This window comes from Pseudophryne corroboree, chromosome 1, assembly GCF_028390025.1.
Source record: "Pseudophryne corroboree isolate aPseCor3 chromosome 1, aPseCor3.hap2, whole genome shotgun sequence".
Lineage (NCBI taxonomy): Eukaryota > Metazoa > Chordata > Amphibia > Anura > Myobatrachidae > Pseudophryne > Pseudophryne corroboree.
This window is the reverse complement of record NC_086444.1, coordinates 1,024,050,541-1,024,075,562: the sequence shown is the minus strand read 5'-3', so window position 1 is coordinate 1,024,075,562 and position 25,022 is coordinate 1,024,050,541. Positions and strand designations below refer to the sequence as shown.

Genomic DNA, 25,022 nt, shown 5'->3' with positions numbered 1-25,022 from the left:
GCAAGGCCCCGTGCGTCGCTATCGCTGGTGCTAGATTGGCCTGCATGCAGGCACAATCTAGCACATCGCTCATTTCACCGCTGGGTGAAATGAGCGGCCCCCCATCCGTCCGTCCCCCTCGCTCAGCACACATCGCGCTGTGCTGAGTGGGGGGAGAGATGTGTGCTGAGCGGTCACTGATAGATCGCTCGCACACATCTCTGGATGTGTGTACTGGCCTTTAATGCTGGGGTCATTCACAATTATCTTCTGCTATCTGCACATGTCCATGCATACAATACAGTGTAAACATATTCTTACCTAATCCCACCCATATAGACACAAGCAGGTATCAGTGACAGAATCTTGCAAATCTGCGTTGGTGAATATATACTAACATATATATAGCACCAGCATATGTAATTTCATGAGCAGAGTGAAATCATGCAGTAAAGATGTGTCCTCATACAACCAGCCTAATATGCCGTGCAGAGCGAGATGCATGGCGTGAGAGAGCCTGCAGTTCCCATGCAACTCTGCTAACGTTGTGCGTCTTTTTTTCTGAAAATGCGTATTATTTGCATCACAATGCACATAAGATGCACAAGCAGACTCTGCTGAGTGAAATGATATGCGGCATACCTATATTCTGTATGTGTTTGCGGCTGTATCTACATATGAAATGGTACATTACGGTGTTTTCTAGGAAAACAGATACAGACATGGTCACACACACAGTACAGGCATGCTGCATATCTTTTTAACCAGCAGAGAATGCTTGTGCGTCTTTTTGCATAGTGATGGTAATCAGATTTTGAGGAAAAAAATGCAGACAAAGACGCCTCGTGTTAGCAGACGCTCACGACTAGGGGCCTAATTCAGAGTTGATCGCAGCAGCAAACTTGTTAGCAGTTGGGCAAAACCATGTACACTGCAGGGGTTGGGGGGGCAGATATAACGTGCAGAAAGTTAGATTTGGGTGGGGTAAGTTCAAACTGAAATCTAAATTGCAGTGTAAAAATAAAGCAGCCAGTATTTACCCTGCACGGAAACAAAATACCCCACCCAAATCTAACTCTCTCTGCACATGTTATATCTGCCCCACCTGCAGTGCACATGGGGGGTAATTCCAAGTTGATCGCAGCAGGACTTTTGTTAGCAGATTGGCAAAACCATGGCCCTCATTCCGAGTTGTTCGCTCGCAAGCTGCTTTTAGCAGCTTTGCACACGCTAAGCCGCCGCCTACTGGGAGTGAATCTTAGCTTATCAAAATTGCGAACAAAAGATTCGCAATATTGCGAAAAGACTTCTCTGTGCAGTTTCTGAGTAGCTCGAGACTTACTCGGCATCTGCGATCAGTTCAGTGCTTGTCGTTCCTGGTTTGACGTCACAAACACACCCAGCGTTCGGCCATACACTCCTCCGTTTCTCCAGCCATTCCCGCATTTTTCCCAGAAACGGTAGCGTTTTTTCAAACACTCCCATGAAACGGCCAGTTTCCGCCCAGAAACGCCCACTTCCTGTCAATCACATTACGATCACCAGAACGAAGGAAAAACCTTGTAATGCCGTGAGTAAAATTCCTAACTGCATAGCAAATTTACATGGCGCAGTCGCAGTGCGAACATTGCACATGCGCAGTTAGCGGAAAATCGCTGCGATGCGAAGAAAATTACCGAGCGAACAACTCGGAATGACCACCCATGTGCACTGCAGGGGAGGCAGATTTAACATGTGCAGAGAGAGTTAGATTTGGGTGTGGTGTGTTCAATCTGCAATCTAATTTGCAGTGTAAAAATAAAGCAGCCAGTATTTACCATGCACAAAAATAAAATAACCCACCCAAATCTAACTCTCTCTGCACATGTTATATCTGCCTCCCCTGCAGTGCACATGGTTTTGCCCATCTGCTAAAAAAAGTCCTGCTGAGATCAACTTGGAATTACCCCCATGGTTTTGCCCAACTGCTAACAAATTTGCTGCTGCGATCAACTCTGATTTACCCCCTGGGTATGACTAGAAGTGTTATTTAATGTGATTGCAGCAATGATGAAGGAATACATCTGTATGCATGTGTAGGTTAGCACAGTACTCACTCTGCATCAGCCCCATTATTTACAGTGCACGGAAATAAGCTACTGCAATATGCTCTGTATACTGATTCATAATTTTTAATACAATTCCATGTTTCAATATACTATTTTCAATAAACTGAGATGTCCCTGTGTCACTATATACTGCTCTGTGATTTCTACCCAAATCCCAGCAGCATAATGGCCCTCATTCCGAGTTGTTCGCCCGGTAATTTTCTTCGCATCGCAGCGATTTTCCACTAATTGCACATGCGCAATGTTCGCACTGCGACTGCACCAAGTAAATTTGCTATGCAGTTAGGTATTTTACTCACGGCATTACGAGGTTTTTCCTTCGTTCTGGTGATCGTAATGTGATTGACAGGAAGTGGGTGTTTCTGGGCGGAAACTGGCCGTTTTATGGGAGTGTGCGAAAAAACGCTGCCGTTTCTGGGAAAAACGCGGGAGTGGCTGGAGAAACGGAGGAGTGTCTGGGCGAACGCTGGGTGTGTTTGTGACGTCAAACCAGGAACGAAACTGACTGAACTGATCGCAGTTGCCGAGTAAGTGTGGAGCTACTCAGAAACTGCTAAGAAGTGTCTATTCGCAATTCTGCTAATCTTTCGTTCGCAATTTTACTATGCTAAGATTCACTCCCAGTAGGCGGCGGCTTAGCGTGTGCAATGCTGCTAAAAGCAGCTTGCGAGCGAACAACTCGGATTGATCACCAATATCTCTTATTGGCTATCATGAGCTTGGTGAGAGTTGGGTATGGTAGCATAATAACCCTCCTTGGATGCGAGATGGTGAGAGTTGGGTACGGAAGATTTTAGACTATTCCTGTACCTGTGGATCCACAACCTGAATTTACGATTTTTCTTTTTTTTTTGTTTCAGTTTATATGACCAACTGGTGGATGGTGAGATACTACTGATGCCAATCCACCACTTACTACTACCAAACCAGAGATCCGGGCTTTTGCCTATCAGGTCACTATCACAGTTAAGATGCTAGAACCTATGACCCTTAGCGTCAGTAAGTACAAACATCACTGTCTGATGGGATAGAAATGACACAAAGCTTATACAGCTTGTGGTTTATAGTACAGCAGCCTGATGTTCTGATTATGAACACATTATCCAATAGGGAAAGCTCATGCACTGTAAGCGCAGACACATTAGTTGTCCCGTTTGTTATAAATAAGAAACATTCGTTAATTCCAGCACAGCGGTTCCTTCCCATACTGAAAAGCAAAGTAAATATCAGTTGCCTTGTTAGCGCTGGCATTTGGTACATCATTAGCATACTGTATATTGCTGTTGGAAGCAATATAAGAATAGAGGATCTCTTATTGTGGATCTAATATTGTGTGCAATTATTGACATTCATGTTTTATACAATGTTTTATGCTTATTATTTAGTCAATACATTTTTTATTGTACTATATGTTTGTAAGTACTACACATCTTTTATCCGACCTGTACTACCACTCATTTTATACCTTTTTATACATGTCCAAGGTTGCTTGTGGGGCCCTCTAACCTTCAAGAGAGCCTTTTTACCCATTACCCTTCATTGCAGTCATTTGTTAAAAACATAAATGTTATTAAGAGATACCATATGTCCCTACACCAGATCTTACATACACCACCAAACGCCATTCAGATTTCCTCACATGCCACTGTAGACCCCCACTTGCCCCAAAACATCCATCAGACAACTTACAATCATCACTTCCCTATCACCCACATGCCTTTGAGAACTCTGTTTGTCACAAAACTCGTTATACCTTATACACATCTCTTGCCCTATAATAACACCCATTGCCCATCTCCTACAGACTCTACCAAATGACACTTCATATCTCCCACTCACCCCTCACTGGGAGTACAGATTCTATACCTTACTTTGGGTGGTCACACAACACTATAGTTGCCTGCGCCAAACAAAGATCATTCTCAGTATTATTCTTTGCTTTTTGCCCCACTAGCCCACACACATGCTATGATTTATGCCCTGCTAAGCTTCTCCAGCCCCGAGTAACGTTTGATTGGGCAAAAAGCAAGAATTACCCATTCACAACAAAATACAGGTCCAGCCCAAGTCACTGAACATGGGTTTCAGGCCGTGTCACAGCAACTTGAAATCTGTTCACTTCACAGGATGGAACCAAGTTATTGTCGGGGCTTCTCCTCTGCCGGCTCATCTCCTAGTGCCGGTGAGCCGGCTCTCTATAGGGTATTAACAGGACCCGGGTCAGATGACCCTGGTCACACATTTGCACTACCCCCTAACTCGGGGGACCATTTCACACCAAGCCCCGTCCTGGGTTATTGCAGCAGTGTGAGAGGGGTATAAGCAGTGACAGGTAGCCCACACCACACACTGCATGGGAGGGGAGAGTTAGCAAATATAAACATACATGCAATGTTGTATGTAATATATGTGCTGCCTGCCTTACTTCAGGAATCAAGTAATGTCACAGCAGCCACTGGACCCGGGACGGCGCATTCCGCTCCACTTCTCCTAAGCCTGCCCCCAGACTCCTGTCAAACTAGCCAATGGAAGTCAGGGGTGGTCTTAGATGGAGAAGTGAAGCCGAGTGCTATGTCCAGGGTGCAGCGGTGACTGTGAAACACGCAGCACTGCCGGTCCCTGAGGTAAGGCAGTCAGCATACACGGTATATTACATACAACACTGCATGTATGTTTACTCATCTGCCCCCCCCCCCAACCCATGTAATGTGTGGTGTGCCCTGCAGCTGCCACTGGGTATGAGTGTGGACTGATTAGGCATAAATTAAGAACAAGCCGGGGGACCCAAGGAAAGGCTACAAGTGTTGTTGCCAATCACTTATGTAGATGGCTTATTACATATGGGACTACTGTATGTTTGCATAGACAGACAGACAGATAGATAGATAGATAGATAGATAGATAGATAGATAGATAGATAGATAGATAGATAGATAGGGATGTAATGCCGCCCGAGTTCGGCGGCCCTGCAGAATGCCAGCCGAATGCAGACTTTTTTTTAAAGGGGCAATCACTTACAAGGGACAACCATGCCTTGTAAGTGATCGCCCATTTTAAAAAAATGTCAAAGTTCAGCCGGCATCCCCTGCCATACTCGGGGGGATGAGTAAATGTGCAAAATGCGTGCTACAGAATGCATCTGAGAAGTGCAAATGGTCGCACGTCTGTCTCACTCCGCAAAATGAAATCTAAAATGTTTACACTTCTCCAGAAAACTAGACAGAGCAGTGTGGCTGCATGTGCCCCACATGGGAGGCACTATATTGGCTGGTGCAAATATGAATAGATCTGCTGCAGCAAATGTTGGTGAGGAATTTGTGCTAGGGATGGCCATCGACCATCGATGATTCTAAATCGTTGATGGTCTATGACCGATGTTGAAAACTTTTACTATCGATGGGGGAGCACCAGCTGTTTTCCCGCCATCGATGGTTCAGTGCTATCAATTTATTTATTTTTCCCCTCAAAGTGTCAGGGCACAGAGCTTAGCCCCACCTTCTGACAACCGCAAGGCCACACCCCCTGGATCTGATTGGCCCGTATTTCTATGTACAGTAATGCAGGGGTAACCATCGATGGGTAAAACCATCGATGGTCCCCTAACAGATGGTTTAACACCAATGAGGTTATCCATCAATGGTACCATCGATGAACCCACCGATGGCCATCCCTAATTTGTGCTGCGCCTCAGCTGTTTAGTCCTTCCTGAATGAGAGACAGTATTTTTTCAGCTCTTCTTTTCTCAGCTTAGGAACACACAATCTCTTTGTAAAATAGCTAAAAGCTGAGCATGGTGTATTTGTCTGATTGGTGTGATATCCTGCATTTTTGGTAATTGAGCAACTTAATGATATTTGTATTTCCCAGTAGAAGGCACTGCTGATAACATGGCCAGAGATTTACAGGGTAATCTAAACTTTGCAGTAGAATTGTGTGTGTGGATATATTGGAAAGATTCTACAAAGAACAAAAAACCATAGATATACATTTGTAATGCTCAATCCTCACTTGAACGTCTCAGCAGATTTGCCCTGATGATTGCTGAGTGGTACTTAAAGTGTGCCGGTAGCACAAGGCGCTTGTTTAAGTAATTGTGCCGAGACACAGCTGCCGACTTATGGCAGGTCATTGGGTGAATCTCCTGGAGTTTCGGGAATGGCTGCAACACGTATCATGGAAATGCTTTGCAGGAGCAAATTGTACTTAGGAGATTGGAATTGAAATAAATAAATCCCCTCCTTACAAAAGGAATGCTTATATGCTGAGCACAATCCAATCAGCAGCAGCTCCAAATAACCCGAGCTGTAATCACTAACAACACTCCAGGGCTGCTTAAATAAGATACAATATTCCTGTTCGAAATGCCTTTGAGTGGCATAAATGCCAAAGTGCACAGTATAAGGTACAAATGTGGCTGGTGAATGCACAAAATATTGTAATGCTTTTGGGAAGATTCTAAGTTTATAAGTGTTGCATTTTTACAGAGTATGTTCAGTGGAAGGTTATAAGAAATCCACAGCTTGTTGTTTATATATAATACATTGTGTATTATACATGGCTTCACAGAGGGTATATGTATGGAAGAGATGTAGTTATGAGACCGCCGGTCACAATACCGGCACTTACACCCCCCCCCCACTTACAATCCCGACAGCAGGCATGCCGACTAACGGAGTATTCCACGACACCCATAGAGCGGGAATAGAACCTGGGGCAGGCGCAGCTCGCCACCAAACCCGCAAGGGTGTTCGTTGCGCTCGCCCCTCCCCCCCCCCCCTTGCTGGGCATCTCAATGCTGGGATGCCGGTGTCAGTATGGTGACTGGCAGTCGGGACGTGATACACACCATGTATGGAAGATAGATAGTAAAGGGACAGTCAATAGGTCAACACCAGATGGTCGACAGTCAATAGGTCGACAGGTTTGAAACATACTTACCCTACTCTCCTGCAAGTGCCGAGACACTCCCGATTTTTCGGGCAGTCCCCCGCATCCTGCCTGTTTCCTAGTGAAGCGGGTAGGATTAGGAGATTTTACGGATAATTACTGTACAGGTACAGAGGGGGTGGAACGTAATTGCAATAATTTGCGCAATTAAGCATTGCTTGATGGTTTGAAATGTTAACATGCAAATATTTGGTTGATTACATAGTTTTTCATGATTTTTCATAATTTTTATGGTTAGGTTTAGGGCTAGGCATAGAGTTGGGAGTTAGGGTTAGGTACTTGGCGGAGGGTTAGGCTGCCGGAGGGGATGGTTAGGGTTATGCACTTGGTGGAGGATTAGGCTGCCAGAGGGGATGGTTAGGGTTAGGTACTTGGCGGAGGGTTAGGGTTAGGCTGCCGAAGGGGACGGTTAGGGTCATGCACTTGGTGGAGGATTAGGCTGCCAGAGGGGATGGTTAGGGTTAGGTACTTGGCGGAGGGTTAGGGTTAGGCTGCCGGAGGGGACGGTTAGGGTTAGGCACTTGGTGGAGGGATAGGGTTAAGCTGCCGGAGGGGATGGTTAGGGTTAGGCACTTGGTGGAGGATTAGGCTGCCAGAGGGGACGGTTAGGGTTAGGCACTTGGTGGAGGGTTAGGCTGCCGGAGGAGATGGTTAGGGTTAGGCACTTGGCGGAGGGTTAGGGTTAGGCTGCAGAAGGGGAAGGTTATGGTTAGACACCAGTGGGAGTGTTAGGATTAGGCTGCAAAAGGGTAAGGTTAGGGTAGGGCACCAGGGGGAGTGTTAGGGTTAAAATAACAAAAAAAAAAGTATCTACATTTTACGTGTTGACCATTTGCATGTCGACCTAAGCACATGTTGAGCATTTAATGATCAACCTTTTGACCTATTGACTGCTGACCATCTGGAGTGGACCTATTACTGTGAATTTTTTAATCCACACCCTTCAAAGATGTGCGTGAATGGAATAAGGCGTGGTTTTACTATTGGTGGGCAGTGACTCCTAAAGTACCTCAGTTATTTTGATTTATCCATCTGTGCTAAAGCCTGGATATCACTTAAAGCTGCACTGTTAGTGTGCCTTGAGGGCTGAGGTTAGGAATGCCTGACTGACACCATCATTGTGGCACAAACACACATGAAAACATATACACACAAATCATTTATACGGATCAGTTTACCACTTTGATTTAACCCTTCAACCAGATAAATCTTCCTATGAGTATTGAAATTCATATTGCATCTGAGATCCCACAACACGACTTCAATAAAAGTGTAAACATATTTTAAAACACACATATATTAGAGATGCGCGAGTTCGGTTCTCCAAAAACCGAACCCCCCCCCAAACATCCCGTTTTGAGACAGAATCCGAGTCCGGCTCGGGACTTCCCGCCAGACTCAGAAACCACAATGAGGTAAAACATCATCATCCCGCTGTCGGATTCTTGCGTGTTTTGGATTCCATATAAACAGCCGCGTGTCGCCGCCATTTTCCCTCCGGACTTGGAGAGTGAGGGAGACAGACCTCTCTGTGGGTGCTGGCGTCGGGTGGGGTCAGTGTGTGCTCTCTAGGGGTGCTGTTTCTGTCACTGTGGTGTACCTGTGATGTTAGAGGTGCTGTCCTGGCTGTCACTGGTGTTTCATGTGCTGTTAGGGGTGCTGCAGCTGTACATGGGTGTTGCTATCACTGTTTTGTACAGCGGGCAGGGGTACTGTCCTCCTGTATGCTGTGAAAATTAATGTACACTGGTCCTGTCTTGTATGCTGTAAAAAATCTGGGGTGCAGTGAAAATCAATGTACACTGGCCCTTGCATGTATGCTGTAAAATTTCTGGGGTGCTGTTGTTAAAATAAAAGTACACTGGCCCTGTCTTGTATGCTGTAAAAATGTTGGGGTGACGTTGTTAAAATAAAAGTACACTAGCCCTGTCTTGTATGCTGTAAAAATTCTGGAGTGCTGGGACACAGGTATGCTTTTACACATGCGAGCAACTGGGAGCTGTGAAAAACGAAAATAAGGCATCTGCCACAAAATATGTAAAGAAAAATGCAATTAAAAAATGGAAAAAAAGAAACCCACGAGATTTTCACAAAATAAGTCTCCAGACTCCGTGGAGAGGAAAATATCCAATCTTGATCCTGTGGTATACACCAGTTTATTTGCATCCCAGCATTAAATCTGAGATTATCTCAATCCCTGAAAATGGAGAAGGGGGTACAAATTTGGAGGCTTTGGCCCCTAGTTTTTCAGTTTTTCCAGTAATGTGGTAATTATCAGGGACGTGCAGTCAGGGGAGGCAGAGTCTGTTATAAATATCTTCTTTTATTATTTTAACCATTTCCCCACCCCCCTACAAATAGAAAATCCCTTCATCATAGGGTTGGAGGCAGCGGGAGAGGTGCCTCCCGCTGTTAACATTAAAGTCCCGGCAGCGGGGGGCGGGCAGGGGGCAGGGCCAAGCAATCGGCTGTAAAAGGCCATTGAAAATGTATGGGGAAGCGGCACCTATACTGGTGCCTCAATGACAGGGGCGTGCATTTAGCCCACATGAATGCACACCCCTGTCAGTCCCCCAGATGTGATTGGTCAAGCAGATCCACTGGATAGCGGGCACAATCGGTGGTGCAACGCGGCGGGCATCGTGGTGGCGGGACCCGGCAGGGAAACAGTGGCAGGCGGCAGACCTGGATCAGAGAGGATCCAGTCCCTGCCAGCCACTCTGCAGAGTTCGGAAACGGAGAGCGAGTTCCAATTTAAAAAATGGCCTCTCAGCGTCATTTTTTTAATTCAAGATGGCCGCCACAAGCCAATCACGGCTCGCCGCGTCATCGCCCCGCCCCCTTAACTGGCTTATATAAGCCAACGGCGAGGTAGCGGCAGCCAGTCCGGCGGCGGGGAGGGAGCAGTCAAGAGCTCCCGAAGACGCCGGAAGCCCTTAAGAGGAGGAGGCCATGCAAAAGAGCTTAAAGACCGCCTCGCCCAGGTGAAGGTCCTGCACAATAAAATATTAAAACATCAGGTGTTGTGTTTTTATTTTAATATTTTCTTTACAGGCGGACTACGGGTGCCAGCGGGCCCTTATTGTCCGGGCATGCTGGCACTTGTATTTCTCCAAGTGCCAGCATGCTTGGGCAGGCTTGCTGGGACCTGTAGGCCAACTGTAAAGAACAATATTATTATGCCATGAACCCCGCACCCACCGCCACCAGGGGTGCTGGTTGTTGCTCAGGAGGGGCGACCCCATTTAAATTTTTGGGGTTCCCACTTCCTGAGGAATTCCAACCCTGGGCTGACTGGTTTGTGGGGGGTGTTTAATGCTATGGCAGGGGGACACCACACCGAGTGTCTCCCCTGCTATGGCATTACTCCCCCTGGCTGGTTCAGCCTAGTGCCGGTCTTTATAAAAGAAGGGAAATCCTATGCTTTTTTTTTTCCGGGGGGGGGGGGCGGAGAGAGAGAGGTGGCGCCAGTGCCTCACTAGTCACTGCCCTCGCCGCACGTCACTGGTAATTATATATCAGAGACGTGCAGTCAGGGGAGGCAGGGGAGGCAGTGCCTCCCCTGTCATTAATGATGAAAAGAATAAAAAGAATATACTTATGACACATATTCTGTGTCATAAGTATGTTCTTTATAGTACTCCAATCATTTCACACTGAAAATACCTTGTAAATGAATTTCTGCGGCACCTAGAGCGGTGCCGCACGATGGCCATTGTAAAAGTCCAGAAGCAGGGGGCGGCTAGGGGGCGGAGCCAGAGGATTGGAAAAGGCCATGGAAAATAACAGTGAAAGCGGCACCAGTACAAGTGCCGCAGAGCAGCAGGGGCGTGCTTTCAGCGTATATGAAAGCACGCCCCTGTCTCTATGATTGGGCAGCAGCTGTAGAGTGACGGCATCCTGCTGACACTGGCAGGCCCGGCGACAGGTGGGGTCAAAGGGGACACCCGTCCCGCTGGCCGCCTGCTTCGTAGTGTAAGTAATCATTAATAGTAACGTACTGTCTTTTTTTTGCGCACACTCTCCCCCCCCTCCACCCAGTGGTCATCCCTCAGTGCCCCTGCCCAGCGTCACCTGTCACCCCCGTCCAGACCGTCACCTCCCCTCCTCTCAGAGTCCTCCGTCCTCACCCGCCCTGTCTCTGCTGGGGATTCGGTGAAAACCGGTCTGGACTAAATTCCGGAACCCCGGACGAGACCTGCTCCCTGCAGCGACCCCTGCCGCTGAGGAGCTTTATATGCGCGTTCCCGTCCGGGGGTGTGTGTCACTAACAGGCTGTCAGCGGGGACCGGGGAGACGGAGAGCGAGAGCTGCTGCTCCCTGGAGAGACTGTCAGCCCTGCACACACAGCGGACGGGCGGACTGGTCCGTGTGCTGCTGTGTGTGGGGAGACATGACAGCCTCCTACCCCGCTGCTGCTGTGCCCGAACAGAGGGAGGGAGGGGGGAGCAGCACAGGGAGATGCTGGTGCTGTGCTACTGTGGTGACAGCCAATTGTGATATTTTTTAAAAGCGTGGTCACTATAACGTTCATTTTATTTATATATATATATATATATATAATATATACATACATATATGTTATATGGTATTACCAAGGTCTGATTTTATTGTTAAATTTAATCTCAAATAATATTAAATAAACTCTCGCTCTCAGTCACCCCGGTCCCCATTGCCAGCCTGTTAGAGACATGCCCCCCAACTCCCACCCCTCGGACGGGAACGCGCATACAAAGCTCCTCAGCGGCAGGGGTCGCTGCAGGGAGCAGGTCTCGTCCTGGGTTCCGGAATCTGGTCCGGTCCGGTTTTCACCGAATCCCCAGAAGTGTTGGCTGCAGCACAAAGAGCCCCCTCGATACATAGAAGCAGCCGGTAGCAGCATACAGTGCTCTCGACACCTTCACCCACAGTTCCCCCTCTCAAAGCGGTGTATGCGGGCCAGGGAAAGCGATTGAGGAACAGTAGAGGCATCTCTGGGAGATGCTGGGCGGGAATGAAGCCTCTGGCGGATTACGTTATGGGTGAGCGTGTCGCCTTGTCTTCTTTAATGACAGTGCCATTCACTGGTGGCAAGTCGTGGCATTCCGTTGCTGGTGGAGGGGCTGAGGTACATTAAGCTCCAGCGCGGGCTCTTACTTGGCCTCACATACAGTACACGGTGCATAGGTGCCATGCCAGTAGCAGCTACTATCAGTTTACTGTACTGCGCCCCTCTCGTCGGCACCCCTGATGAATGGCATCCTTCCAAAGAGTAGATACACCCCTGCTGCCCTGTAATCACAGTATATACACAATGGCTGCAGTACCAGCCCACCCTCCATGTACTCTAACGTATTATGCTGTTCCTGAAAAGTGTGTTCTTGTGCTGCTAGGGATGTACTGGAGAATCCAGTGCCTCCCCAGCCATTGACCTCACCGCACGTCACTGTTATATATTTGCTTGGTTCAAGTCCTTTCTGTTCCACACCATTATAGGAGTGGAGGTGAAAGCCTGTGTGTTGTTCCTGATTGCGTGTGCCTCTCTAATTTTTAATCCCCTTCTTGACACTGTCCTCTTCCTCTTGCCTCTTCTCATAATATGAAAAGTCATCAAAGAAGGAGGTGGTATGTTTGTAGCAGACTATGATTCAGAGTACTTGGCAAGCGTTTTCCAGGGGGACCACCTGTCGCTGAAATTATGGGTTTATTAAGCTGTGCATGTCCTGTTTAAACAACAGGACATGCACAGTTGGGGTATGTGCACAGGTGGGGTATGGGCCCAAGACAATTCCATCTTGCACCGTTGTTGTTTTTTTTCTTTGCATGATGTGCTGTTTGGGGCCTATTTTTTAAAACTGCCATCCTGTCTGCCACTGCAGTGCCACTCATGAATGGGCCAGGTGTTTGTGCCGCCCACTTGTGTCGCTTAGCTTAGTCATCCAGCTACCTCGGTGCAACCTTTTGGCCTAAAAACAATATTGTGAGGTGTGAGGTGTTCAGAATAGACTGGAAATGAGGTTAATAATACCGTAGGATCAAAATTACCCCCAAATTCTGTGATTTTAGCTATTTTTATGTGTGTTTTTTTAAATCATCCAGATCCAAAACACGAGCGGAGATCCAGATCCAAACCAAAACACAAAACCTGAAAAACATCTCTAGCATAAATATACACACATACCTCCCAACATTACCCTCTCCAGGAGGGACACAATGCTCTGCTCCTGGACTTTTCTCTTAATGTATGATTGCCGGGACCTGTGCTGAATCACCTTTCTTATCCATTAACCTGTTCAAAACAGGTGATGGCAATCATAAATGAAGAGAAAAGTCCAGGAGCAGAGCATTGTGTCCCTCCTGGAGAGGGTCATGTTGGGAGGTATGTACACAGGAAGTGTTTATTTCTCATTTGCCTTCATCAATGAGCTGCTTAGACTCCGAGAGTGACCTCAGCTAGAGATTCATGGACACTTCAGCCTGGCTCCCAGCACAGTCCTGGTTTCTGAAGGCAAGGAGAAGTTCTCTGAGCTTAAGTGTTGCCAGCTGACAGAATAGAACCGTAGCAAGGACATAAACGTTTCCTTGAAAACACTGAGAAACAGCCATGGAGATTCTGCTGCTAATAGGGAAGCAATATAAACAGTGGAACCATCCACAAGATAGATACACAGGGAGATATGAGAGACAGGATTTTACTTTAAGAAATTTACTATGATTTTATAAGTGGTGATTCATAGATACCGGAAAAAGAAACAATTGCTTTGTGAAATATACTGTTGCCAAGCAACTTTTCAAGTTTCGCATCCACCCACAGTACCCACTGTAAGGTAAATTAGCAGTTAGTATCTGTTTTTCCTTTCAATCCAGCACCATGCAGCATTTCAAAGATTCCCTGTATTTTTCTAAATATCTGCAGTTACCTCAAAATATCCTTCTAAAACCATTGGTTTATTACTCTCCACACGTATTGGTGTTTTAAATGCGTTATGAAGAACACTAAGAAGTCCCAGGCATCACTATGGCTTCAATACAATCACATTCCCCATACAGCAGGTCAAGAACAAAGAAGTCAAAATAAGAACAAACAGCTTTGAAAGAAAAAAAATGCAGGAGCTTAGAGGCATTTGTTCTAAATGTGTTTATAAGCATCGGTTTTAAATTGAAGAAAAAAGAAATAAGGTCATCGAGGGCCACATCACAGTGTCTGAGATTTAAATGTAGCTGAAAAAATAGCAAGTTTCAGTTCTGTAACCATCAGTTTCATATAGCACTTAGGTGTGCTTGCAAAATGCCACATGCCCATCAAATAAATACATGTAAACAAAAGATGCTTCATCTTACCTCCTTCATTGTCCTTACTGTCCGCACACAATGTCTCCATGGCTACATCGCAGCCTGCTCCCCTCCAGCCCGGTTGACACACACAGTGCCATCCATTTTGGTCCAGGGTGCATCTTCCATTGCTGTTACAGAGTCCCGGACAACCTTCTGCCAAGACACAGACACAAGGAAAATATCAAGTGATTTGGGAATTCCACTTGCTTTCAACTTCGGAGAACAAAAAGTAAGACACTTACAAGCCTTCATAAAAAGCGTAAACACTGTAACAACACATGAAGAGAAGACAAATCACATTGCACAGATCATAAACTCTTAAGAAGTCTTTCAAATTAGACGTACCAAATAGTGCCAGAGATCTATTTAGCCTGGAAGCAAATGCTCCTGCTGACCAGATAACATGACAGGTTTTTTGAATTTCCTCTTGTAGAACGAGACTGTTACAGATCAAGCAGACAGTAAATAGTATTTCTGCAAGACTTTGTCAGCCGTATTCCAGATTTGACTATAACTACGTGAGAAAATAGGTTACATGGTTTTCTCACAGTTGACTAGAAAGCTATCTTAGCAATGTTTTATGCAAAAGACTAACAATTTTATTTGACAATTTATTGTATTGATTTTGAAGGACAACAGCCTCCATATTATCTGGTCTCAGGGTGGTAGTGCCTTCATGTGAATTTACAGTGCTGTCCATCGTTGCACAAAGTACTGGCCAGACGGAGTAATGACCGTACTTTGCGCTGAGAGTACATTCCTTTTATACATATGAAGCGGAAGCTGAAAAATAAAGTGAAGCAGCTTAGCGACTAGTCTAACAGACATTGGGGGGAGTCAGGCTGCAAACGGAGGGGACAGGACTGACAGGATTTCCAAATTAACGGAGGAGTTGTGCGGTTTTGGTTACTTAGGACGGACAAAATGAAATACCATAGGGACCACAAGAAAAGACATTGATAAGACTCAACAAAAACACGGTAGTGACGTGCTTCAAGACATAGAGCAAGAAGTGAGGTTTTCTTTGTGACAGTCTCCCTAAGGCTTTCGCATTTTTACCTTTATATCCTATCTTGTCTGCTTTTATGAGCAAGAAGGGAAAATTTATGAAACAAATTACAATAATTGAATAGATCTGAGGATTAAAAGGTTTCAAATGTCTATATGACAATACATATAAAAATTTCAGAAGAAATGGAACAAAATATGAACAATAATTTGTCTTTTTCTTGTGATTTTGATACTTTTTACATTGAAAATTCGGTCCGGTACCTTGAAATGGTCAATACTTAAGTCAAGATAAAGAAAAATTAGATCACTAATCTACTATTCTTCCAGGGGTTTCCGATATGGGAACAATTTTAATACATAGATTTTTTTATTTTTTTTAATATGCCTGTGCACTAGGTTTAGGGGTGAAATGTGTTGGAGTTGGTTTATACATGTATAAGGGTGAGTTGTCCCCTAAATTTCCTTGTCATGTCTTACAGGGAATCCCTGGCAACTTCAGCAATCAAGCTCTACACTTACCCCTACTGTATGCGCAGGCTGGCTGAGGACATGGGAACGGTAAGAAAATATTTAATAGCACGCAACCACGTGTAAGGCGGAGCTGGAGATCTGGAGTGTGTATAGTGCGCATACTGGACTGGTCACAACAAAGGTGCACAAAAGCAGTCTTCACGGCGAATGCCATGGCACAGATAACAAAACGGAAGCATTTCACACACTAGGCGGATTTTAAAATAAATAAATAACATAATAAAATATCTAATAATTTTTTTTTTCAACGCTCCATGTTTTTAAAATGGAAATCTGGTGAAACTTCTAATTGACTATTAGCAAAACTTCTATTAGTTAGTAGGCTATAGCATCAGACGTGCATGTAATAATAGGATAGCTGGCTGCCTCCTGGAAACTGTTTGCGTTACTTTTACTGTAGCGCTAAAGCTTCATGTAGCACAATACATGGGAGTATAGGTACAAAGGTTTTATGTAGTAATATATATGTTATTGCAAAACTGTTAAGATAATTTTCATATAATGAACGGGATGCAGTTAATTTTCCGGCTGTTGGGATCCCGATGTCCACGGCACTCATAGAGTGAGAATAGAACCTGTTGCGAGTGCAGCTCGCCACCGAGCCTGCAGCGCGGCAAGGGCAGTAAGCCCGCAAGGGGACTCTGCGCTCACCACCCTGCCGGCATACTGACGGCCAGGATGCCGCTGTCGGTATACCGACGGCCGGCATCCCGGCTGCCTGTATATCATATTAATCCCTAAAGAACATGTTGATATTATCCACTTTGTGCACAGTATATGAAATATATTTATACTTCCCTCACATACATTTAATTTGTACAGTGTAAACTCATTTTAAATCTTTTTAATTAATAGTAACATGGTTGGTTTTCAGTTGTTAAAAGCAAAGGAAAGCGCTTGATTTAATTTTGCTAACAATATAAACCCCCGCCTGCCAGTTATTAACAAGGATATTATGTCTCCCTGACTTCAGTCTAATTATTAGCAAAGTTATCTCTGCAAATTGGAGGGCAGAATGTGCTTAGCGAGCAATTTTTAGGGCAAGGTACTTTATAAAGCTAACTGTGCCCGTTGCTTTTTTTATTTCTTCCTTAAAGTGTGGTTCCTAATTGACTTTTATCCCTGCATAACTTGATACAAAATGTTCTAATGGGCTCCGTTTCCTATAATTAGGACTTTCAGAGACAAGAGGGCTGCTGTCTTATTTAACCTGTTCAGTGGGGGACATAACATGTGTTGTAGGTCAATGTCACATTAATGGGGAAATTATAGCACTGACATTTTTAAAGGTGTATTAGAAATGCATTAAAGTGAAAGTGCTCACCCATTCAACACTATTTTGGCACAGAAATTTTGGCCTGTTTCACTTTTTTTTTTAAATGGAACTGAAAATTGAAAAATCATACAGCAACAAAAGACACAATGGCAATTCTTGGGAAACATGCACACATGGGACACATTTAAATTAGGGAAAGAGCGATGCAGAGGGTAGAGCAGCTCCAAGATATTATTTCATGGCGGCCATCTTTAACGAGATGATGAAATACTGTTTTAAGACTAGCTCAAATTGGACCGTTAATTTGGTAAAAGACATTTGTCAAAACAGTGTCTTTCTGCAGAAGTAAATGATAAATGCCTTGCAAATGTGTCCACTTACCTGCTGGTATCTCTAATATCAACATAAGCTGTTGTTTTAGCTTTAGTTTACTTTTTTTATTGCTGCAATCAAACAGGACTGTACGTAACCCCATTTTAGAAGAATGCCTCTATATCCCATGAAAGGATGCGCTTATATTCTTGCCATGTTTAAAGATGGCTGCCTTCAACTTGCATTGCACCTTGCCAAAGTGACTTTGGAAGCATTGCCTAAGATCTGTTAAAACTACTGCACCATGATCACATTTAAACTGAATAAAAGAATAGTATTAAACAGACATAAAATGGTGGTGGGCGAGCACATTCAATTTGCCTCCCAGCTATTAAACCAATTGGTAGTGTCTAGTAAGCTAAGGAAATCAATGGACCTAGGTGGTTTATACAGCGATCTGTATTATTATTTTTTTTTATGGCAGGGATAATTTAATTTATTAAGCATCAGTGATCACGCATGGTATGGTAATTGTCTGTATGTTTTTGGACCAGTGCATACAGCCAACGGCAAAAATAAGAATTTACTCATCGGTAATTCTATTTCTCGTAGTCCGTAGTGGATGCTGGGAACTCCGTAAGGACCATGGGGAATAGCGGGCTCCGAAGGAGGCTGGGCACTCTAGAAAGATTTAGGACTACCTGGTGTGCACTGGCTCCTCCCACTATGACCCTCCTCCAAGCCTCAGTTAGGACACCGTGCCCGGACGAGCAGACATAATAAGGAAGGATTTAGAATCCCGGGTAAGATTCTTACCAGCCACACCAATCACACCGTACAACTCGTGATACAATATCCAGTTTGACAGTATGAAAACAACTGAGCCTCTCAACAGATGGCTCAACAATAACCCTTTTGTTAACAATAACTATTTACAAGTATTGCAGACAATCCGCACTTGGGATGGGCGCCCAGCATCCACTACGGACTACGAGAAATAGAATTACCGGTGAGTAAATTCTTATTTTCTCTAACGTCCTAGTGGATGCTGGGAACTCCGTAAGGACCATGGGGATTATACCAAAGCTCCCAAACGGGCGGGAGAGTGCGGATGACTCTGTAGCACCGAATGAGAGAACTCCAGGTCCTCCTCAGCCAGGGTATCAAATTTGTAGAATTTTGCAAACGTATTTGCCCCTGACCAAGTAGCTGCTCGGCAAAGTTGTAAAGCCGAGACCCCTCGGGCAGCCGCCCAATATGAGCCCACCTTCCTTGTGGAATGGGCCTTTACAGATTTTGGCTGTGGCATGCCTGCCACAGAATGTGCAAGCTGAATTGTACTACAAATCCAGCGAGCAATAGACTGCTTAGAAGCAGGAGCACCCAACTTGTTGGGTGCATACAGGATAAACAGCGAGTCAGATTTTCTGACTCCAGCCGTCCTGGAAACATATATTTTCAGGGCCCTGACAACGTCTAGCAACTTGGAGTCCTCCAATTCACTAGTAGCCGCCGGCATCACAATAGGCTGGTTGAGGTGAAACGCTGACACCACCTTAGGGAGAAATTGGGGACGAGTCCTCAACTCTGCCCTATCCATATGGAAAATCAGATAAGGGCTTTTACATAATAAAGCCGCCAATTCTGACACTCGCCTGGCTGAAGCCAAGGCTAATAACATGACCACTTTCCACGTGAGATATTTCAGATCCACGGTTTTTAGTGGCTCAAACCAATGTGATTTTAAGAAACTCAACATCATGTTGAGATCCCAAGGTGCCATTGGAGGCACAAACAGGGGCTGAATATGCAGCACTCCTTTTACAAAAGTCTGAACTTCAGGTACTGAAGCTAGTTCTTTTTGAAAGAAAATCGACAGAGCCGAGATCTGTACTTTAATGGAGCCTAGTTTTAGGCCCATATCCACTCCTGCTTGCAGGAAATGCAGAAATCGACCTAGTTGAAATTCCTCTGTTGGGGCCTTATTGGCCTCGCACCATGCAACATATTTTCGCCATATGCGGTGATAATGCGTTGCCGTAACATCTTTCCTGGCCTTAATAAGCGTAGGAATGACTTCTTCCGGAAAACCCTTTTCCTTTAGGATCCGGTGTTCAACCGCCATGCCGTCAAACGCAGCCGCGGTAAGTCTTGGAACAGACAGGGCCCCTGCTGTAGCAGGTCCTGTCTGAGCGGTAGAGGCCACGGGTCCTCTGAGAGCATCTCTTGAAGTTCCGGGTACCACGCTCGTCTTGGCCAATCCGGAACCACGAGAATTGTGTTTACTCCTCGCTTTCTTATTATTCTCAATACCTTTGGAATGAGAGGCAGAGTAGGGAACACATAAACCGACTGGTACACCCACGGTGTTACTAGAGCGTCCACAGCTATCGCCTGAGGGTCCCTTGACCTGGCGCAATATTTTTTTTAACTTTTTGTTGAGACGGGACGCCATCATGTCCACCTGTGGTTTTTCCCAACGGTTTACCAGCATCTGGAAGACTTCTGGGTGAAGTCCCCACTCCCCCGGGTGGAGGTCGTGTCTGCTGAGGAAGTCTGCTTCCCAGTTGTCCACTCCCGGAATGAACACTGCTGACAGTGCTAGTACATGATTCTCCGCCCATCTGAGAATTTTTGTGGCTTCTGCCATCGCCATCCTGCTTCTTGTGCCGCCCTGTCGATTTACATGGGCGACTGCCGTGATGTTGTCTGACTGGATCAGCACCGGCTGGTGTAGGAGCAGGGATTTTGCTTGACTTAGGGCATTGTAGACGGCCCTTAGTTCCAGAATATTTATGTGAAGGGAAGTCTCCTGACTCGACCATAGTCCTTGGAAGTTTCTTCCCTGTGTGACTGCCCCCCAGCCTCGAAGGCTGGCATCCGTGGTCACCAGGACCCAGTCCTGTATGCCGAACCTGCGGCCCTCTAGAAGATGAGCACTCTGCAGCCACCACAGTAGAGACACCCTGGTTCTTGGAGACAGGGTTATTAAGCGATGCATCTGAAGATGCGATCCGGACCACTGGTCCAACAGGTCCCACTGAAAGATTCTGGCATGGAACCTGCCGAAGGGAATTGCTTCGTAAGAAGCCACCATCTTTCCCAGGACCCGCGTGCAGTGATGCACTGATACCTGTTTTGGTTTCAGGAGGTCTCTGACTAGAGATGACAACTCCCTGGCTTTCTCCTCCGGGAGAAACACTTTTCTCTGGACTGTATCCAGAATCATACCCAGGAACAGTAACCGTGTCGTCGGAACCAGCTGTGACTTTGGGATATTCAGAATCCAGCCGTGCTGGTGCAGCACTTCCTGGGATAGTGCTACTCCCACCAACAACTGTTCCTTGGACCTCGCTTTTATTAGGAGATCGTCCAAGTACGGGATAATTAAAACTCCCTTTCTTCGAAGGAGTATCATCATTTCCGCCATAACCTTGGTAAATACCCTCGGTGCCGTGGACAGTCCAAACGGCAGCGTCTGGAATTGGTAATGGCAATCCTGTACCACAAATCTGAGGTACTCCTGGTGAGGATGGTAAATGGGGACATGCAAGTAAGCATACTTGATGTCCAGGGATACCATGTAATCCCCCTCGTCCAGGGTTGCAATAACTGCCCTGAGCGATTCCATCTTGAACTTGAATTTCTTTATGTATGTGTTCAAGGATTTCAAATTTAGAATGGGTCTCACCGAACCGTCCGGTTTCGGTACCACAAATAGTGTGGAATAATAACCCCGGCCTTGTTGAAGTAGGGGTACCTTGATTATCACCTGCTGAGAATACAGCTTATGAATTGCCGTTAGCACCGCCTCCCTGTCTGAGGGAGCAATTGGCAAGGCAGATTTTAGGAACCGGTGGGGTGGGGACGCCTCGAATTCCAGCTTGTACCCCTGAGATACTATTTGCAGGATCCAGGGATCCACCTGTGAGCGAACCCACTGATCGCTGAAATTTTTGAGGCGACCCCCCACCGTACCTGGCTCCGCCTGTGGAGCCCCACCGTCATGCGGCGGACTTGGAAGAGGAAGCGGGGGAGGACTTTTGCTCCTGGGAACCTGCTGTTTGTTGCAGCCTTTTTCCCCTACCTCTGCCTCTGGACAGAAAAGACCCGCCTTTTCCACGCCTGTTTTTTTGGGTCCGAAAGGACTGAACCTGATAAAACGGCGCCTTCTTAGGCTGTGAGGGGACATGGGGTAAAAATGCTGACTTCCCAGACGTTGCTGTGGAAACTAGGTCCGAGAGACCATCCCCAAATAATTCCTCACCCTTATATGGCAACACTTCCATGTGCTTTTTAGAATCTGCATCTCCTGTCCACTGGCGAGTCCATAAGCCTCTCCTAGCAGAAATGGACAATGCACTTACTTTAGATGCCAGTCGGCAGATTTCCCTCTGTGCATCTCTCATATATAAGACTGAGTCTTTTATATGGTCTATGGTTAACAGGATCGTGTCTCTGTCTAATGTGTCAATATTTTCTGACAGTTTATCTGACCAAGCAGCGGCAGCACTGCACATCCAAGCTGACGCAATAGCTGGCCTAAGTATAATGCCTGTGTGTGTATATACAGACTTCAGGATCGCCTCCTGCTTTCTATCAGCAGGTTCCTTGAGGGCGGCCGTATCCGGAGACGGTAGTGCCACCTTTTTAGACAAACGTGTGAGCGCTTTATCCACTCTAGGGGGTGTTTCTTAACGTGACCTATCCTCTGGCGGGAAAGGGAACGCCATTAGTACCTTCTTAGGAATTACCAATTTTTTATCAGGGAAAGCCCACGCTTCTTCACACACTTCATTTAATTCATCTGATGGGGGAAAAACTACGGGTAGTTTTTTCTCTCCAAACATAATACCCTTTTTAGTGGTACCAGTAGTTATATCAGAAATGTTTAACACCTCTTTCATTGCCTTAATCATACAGTGAATGGCCTTAGTGGGCATCAGGTTTGACTCATCGTCGTCGACACTGGTGTCAGTATCAGTGTCGACATCTGGGTCTGCTTGAGGTAGCGGGCGTTTTAGAGCCCCTGACGACCCATGCGACGCCTGGGCAGGCACGAGCTGAGAAGTCGGCTGTCCCACATTTGGCATGTCGTCGATTTTCTTATATAAGGAGTCTATACGTGCACTCATTACTTTCCATAAGCCCATCCACTCAGGTGTCTGCCCCGCAGGGGGTGACATCCCTTCTAAAGGCATCTGCTCCGCCTCCACATCATTATCCTCATCAAACATGTCGACACAGCCGTACCGACACACCGCACACACACAAGGAATGCTCCGAATGAGGACAGGACCCACAAAAGCCCTTTGGGGGGACAGAGTGAGAGTATGCCAGCACACACCAGAGCGCTATATAATGCAGGGACTAACTGAGTTATGTCCCCTATAGCTGCTTTTTATATTATATATGTATTGCGCCCAAATTTAGTGCCCCCCCTCTCTGTTTTTACCCTGTTCTGAAGTGTAGACTGCAGGGGAGAGCCAGGGAGCTTCCTTCCAGCGGATCTGTGAAGGAGAAATGGCGCCAGTGTGTCTGAGGGAGATAGCTCCGCCCCTTTTCCGCGGCCTATTCTCCCGCTTTTTTCTGGATTCTGGCAGGGGAATTTACCACATATATAGCCTCTAGGGCTATATATTGTGGTATTTTTGCCAGCCAAGGTGTTTTTATTGCAGCTCAGGGCGCCCCCCCCCCCCCAAGCGCCCTGCACCCTCAGTGACCGGAGTGTGAAGTGTGCATGAGGAGCAATGGCGCACAGCTGCAGTGCTGTGCGCTACCTTGGTGAAGACTGATGTCTTCTGCCGCCGTTTTTCCGGACCTCTTCTTGCTTCTGGCTCTGTAAGGGGGACGGCGGCGCGGCTCCGGGACCGAACACCAAGGACTGGGCCTGCAGTCGATCCCTCTGGAGCTAATGATGTCCAGTAGCCTAAGAAGCCCAATCCGGCTGCAAGCAGGCGAGTTCGCTTCTTCTCCCCTTAGTCTCTCGCTGCAGTGAGCCTGTTGCCAGCAGGTCTCACTGAAAATAAAAAACCTAAAACTATACTTTCTTTCTAAGGGCTCAGGAGAGCCCCTAGTGTGCATCCAACCTCGGCCGGGCACGAAATCTAACTGAGGCTTGGAGGAGGGTCATAGTGGGAGGAGCCAGTGCACACCAGGTAGTCCTAAATCTTTCTAGAGTGCCCAGCCTCCTTCGGAGCCCGCTATTCCCCATGGTCCTTACGGAGTTCCCAGCATCCACTAGGACGTTAGAGAAATATGATTTCAAATCAATGACAAAATATTCCTTTTAACAGCACTGGTGGTGCTATATTTATTGGAAGCTATTCCAGTGCAAAATTCCATTTTAGGAGGAGACAGATTGATTTTTTAGTGGGGCAGTGAAAAAACAAACTATAACTTTAGTTTTAAGATTTTAAGTTGCTAATTTATACAATATACAAAATGATACATTTACCAGATTTTTGAATCTATACACAGCAACGGGGCCACGGCCATCACCGACAAAAATGAAAGCCAAAACTCAATGCTCCCTTTTCCTTTTAGAAATGAAATATTGCACTAAAATAGCCTCTGGATAAGCATCATTATTTTACTAAACCAGAGAAAGCCTAGCGACTTTCCAATAGTTTTTTTTATTTTTTTTATTTTACCGTCTTTTAGTATATTATCTACAAATCTAAAAAATAAATATATACGATTAATAATATATTAAAGTAAACATAATGAAAGGAAATCTAAATACAAAAAAAAAATGCACTTAAGGGAATTAAAAATAAAAACTATTTTATGTTTCTTTCCGTTTACTGATTTAAGTACATTCTAATATAAGTGGTAATGGGCACTCCTTCCAGATACAGATTCTTCCTCTCTCTCTCTCTGATAGGCTTACAGAATTTGAAGGTGAATTGGATTGGAACTAAATGGAATTGTCTGCATTGGACAAAAAGGAATGGATGGTAATTAAAGCAGAAATCATACCAGAATATATTTGGTAAGTAAAGTAAGTTTAACATAAATAAAAGGGGCATAAAGTATAAAAAATAAAATAGCCGGACATATTATAATTTATTTATCTGATTGAGAAAGCTGATGTGCAGGGGGGAGGAAGGGGTACGTTACTCACATAAACACAGCTAGTACGGTTTAATGACTGGGAAATTATACCCAGCAAACATTTTTAAATAATTCAGTAAACAGAAAATTAAGAACTTTTTAAAATTTTAAGGGCATGCATATTTTTTTTATATACATAACAGTAGGAAGAGAAACACAATGCAGGGAAAATAAGTTATCGTGATGAATAATGAAGCTTGAATTTTTCAGAGCACAGCAAACGTTTTGAAAAAAGAATTCTGATTTCAGAGTAAACACATAGGTGTAGATAATTAGCTGACATTTACATATCTTTCATAGATTAGCTACAGCATATTCCAACGTGGTGACACTTCCCTGTCATGCGTCAGATTTAACCTAATCTGGAAATGATTTTTGAAAGCTCTGCAGGAGCAGTCATGGGGCAAAAACATTTTAACAAAAATAAA

At 45.4% G+C, this 25,022-nt stretch overlaps 1 protein-coding gene across 15 annotated transcripts in view; it reads right to left on the bottom strand.

Annotated features, from left to right (window-relative positions):
• Positions 1-25,022, bottom strand: part of TENM3 (teneurin transmembrane protein 3) — a 1,613,133-nt gene that overhangs the window by 175,854 nt on the left and 1,412,257 nt on the right. For 9 of the 15 annotated variants that reach the window (XM_063920671.1, XM_063920672.1, XM_063920674.1 and 6 more), the window contains 2 exons: positions 15,408-15,425; positions 14,355-14,501 (listed from right to left, as the gene is read on the bottom strand). In XM_063920671.1, coding sequence (XP_063776741.1) covers positions 14,355-14,501; positions 15,408-15,425 — 165 coding nt within the window. The remainder of the gene's footprint in view (positions 1-14,354; positions 14,502-15,407; positions 15,426-25,022) is intronic. The other 6 variants (XM_063920673.1, XM_063920675.1, XM_063920676.1 and 3 more) reach the window with 1 other exon arrangement.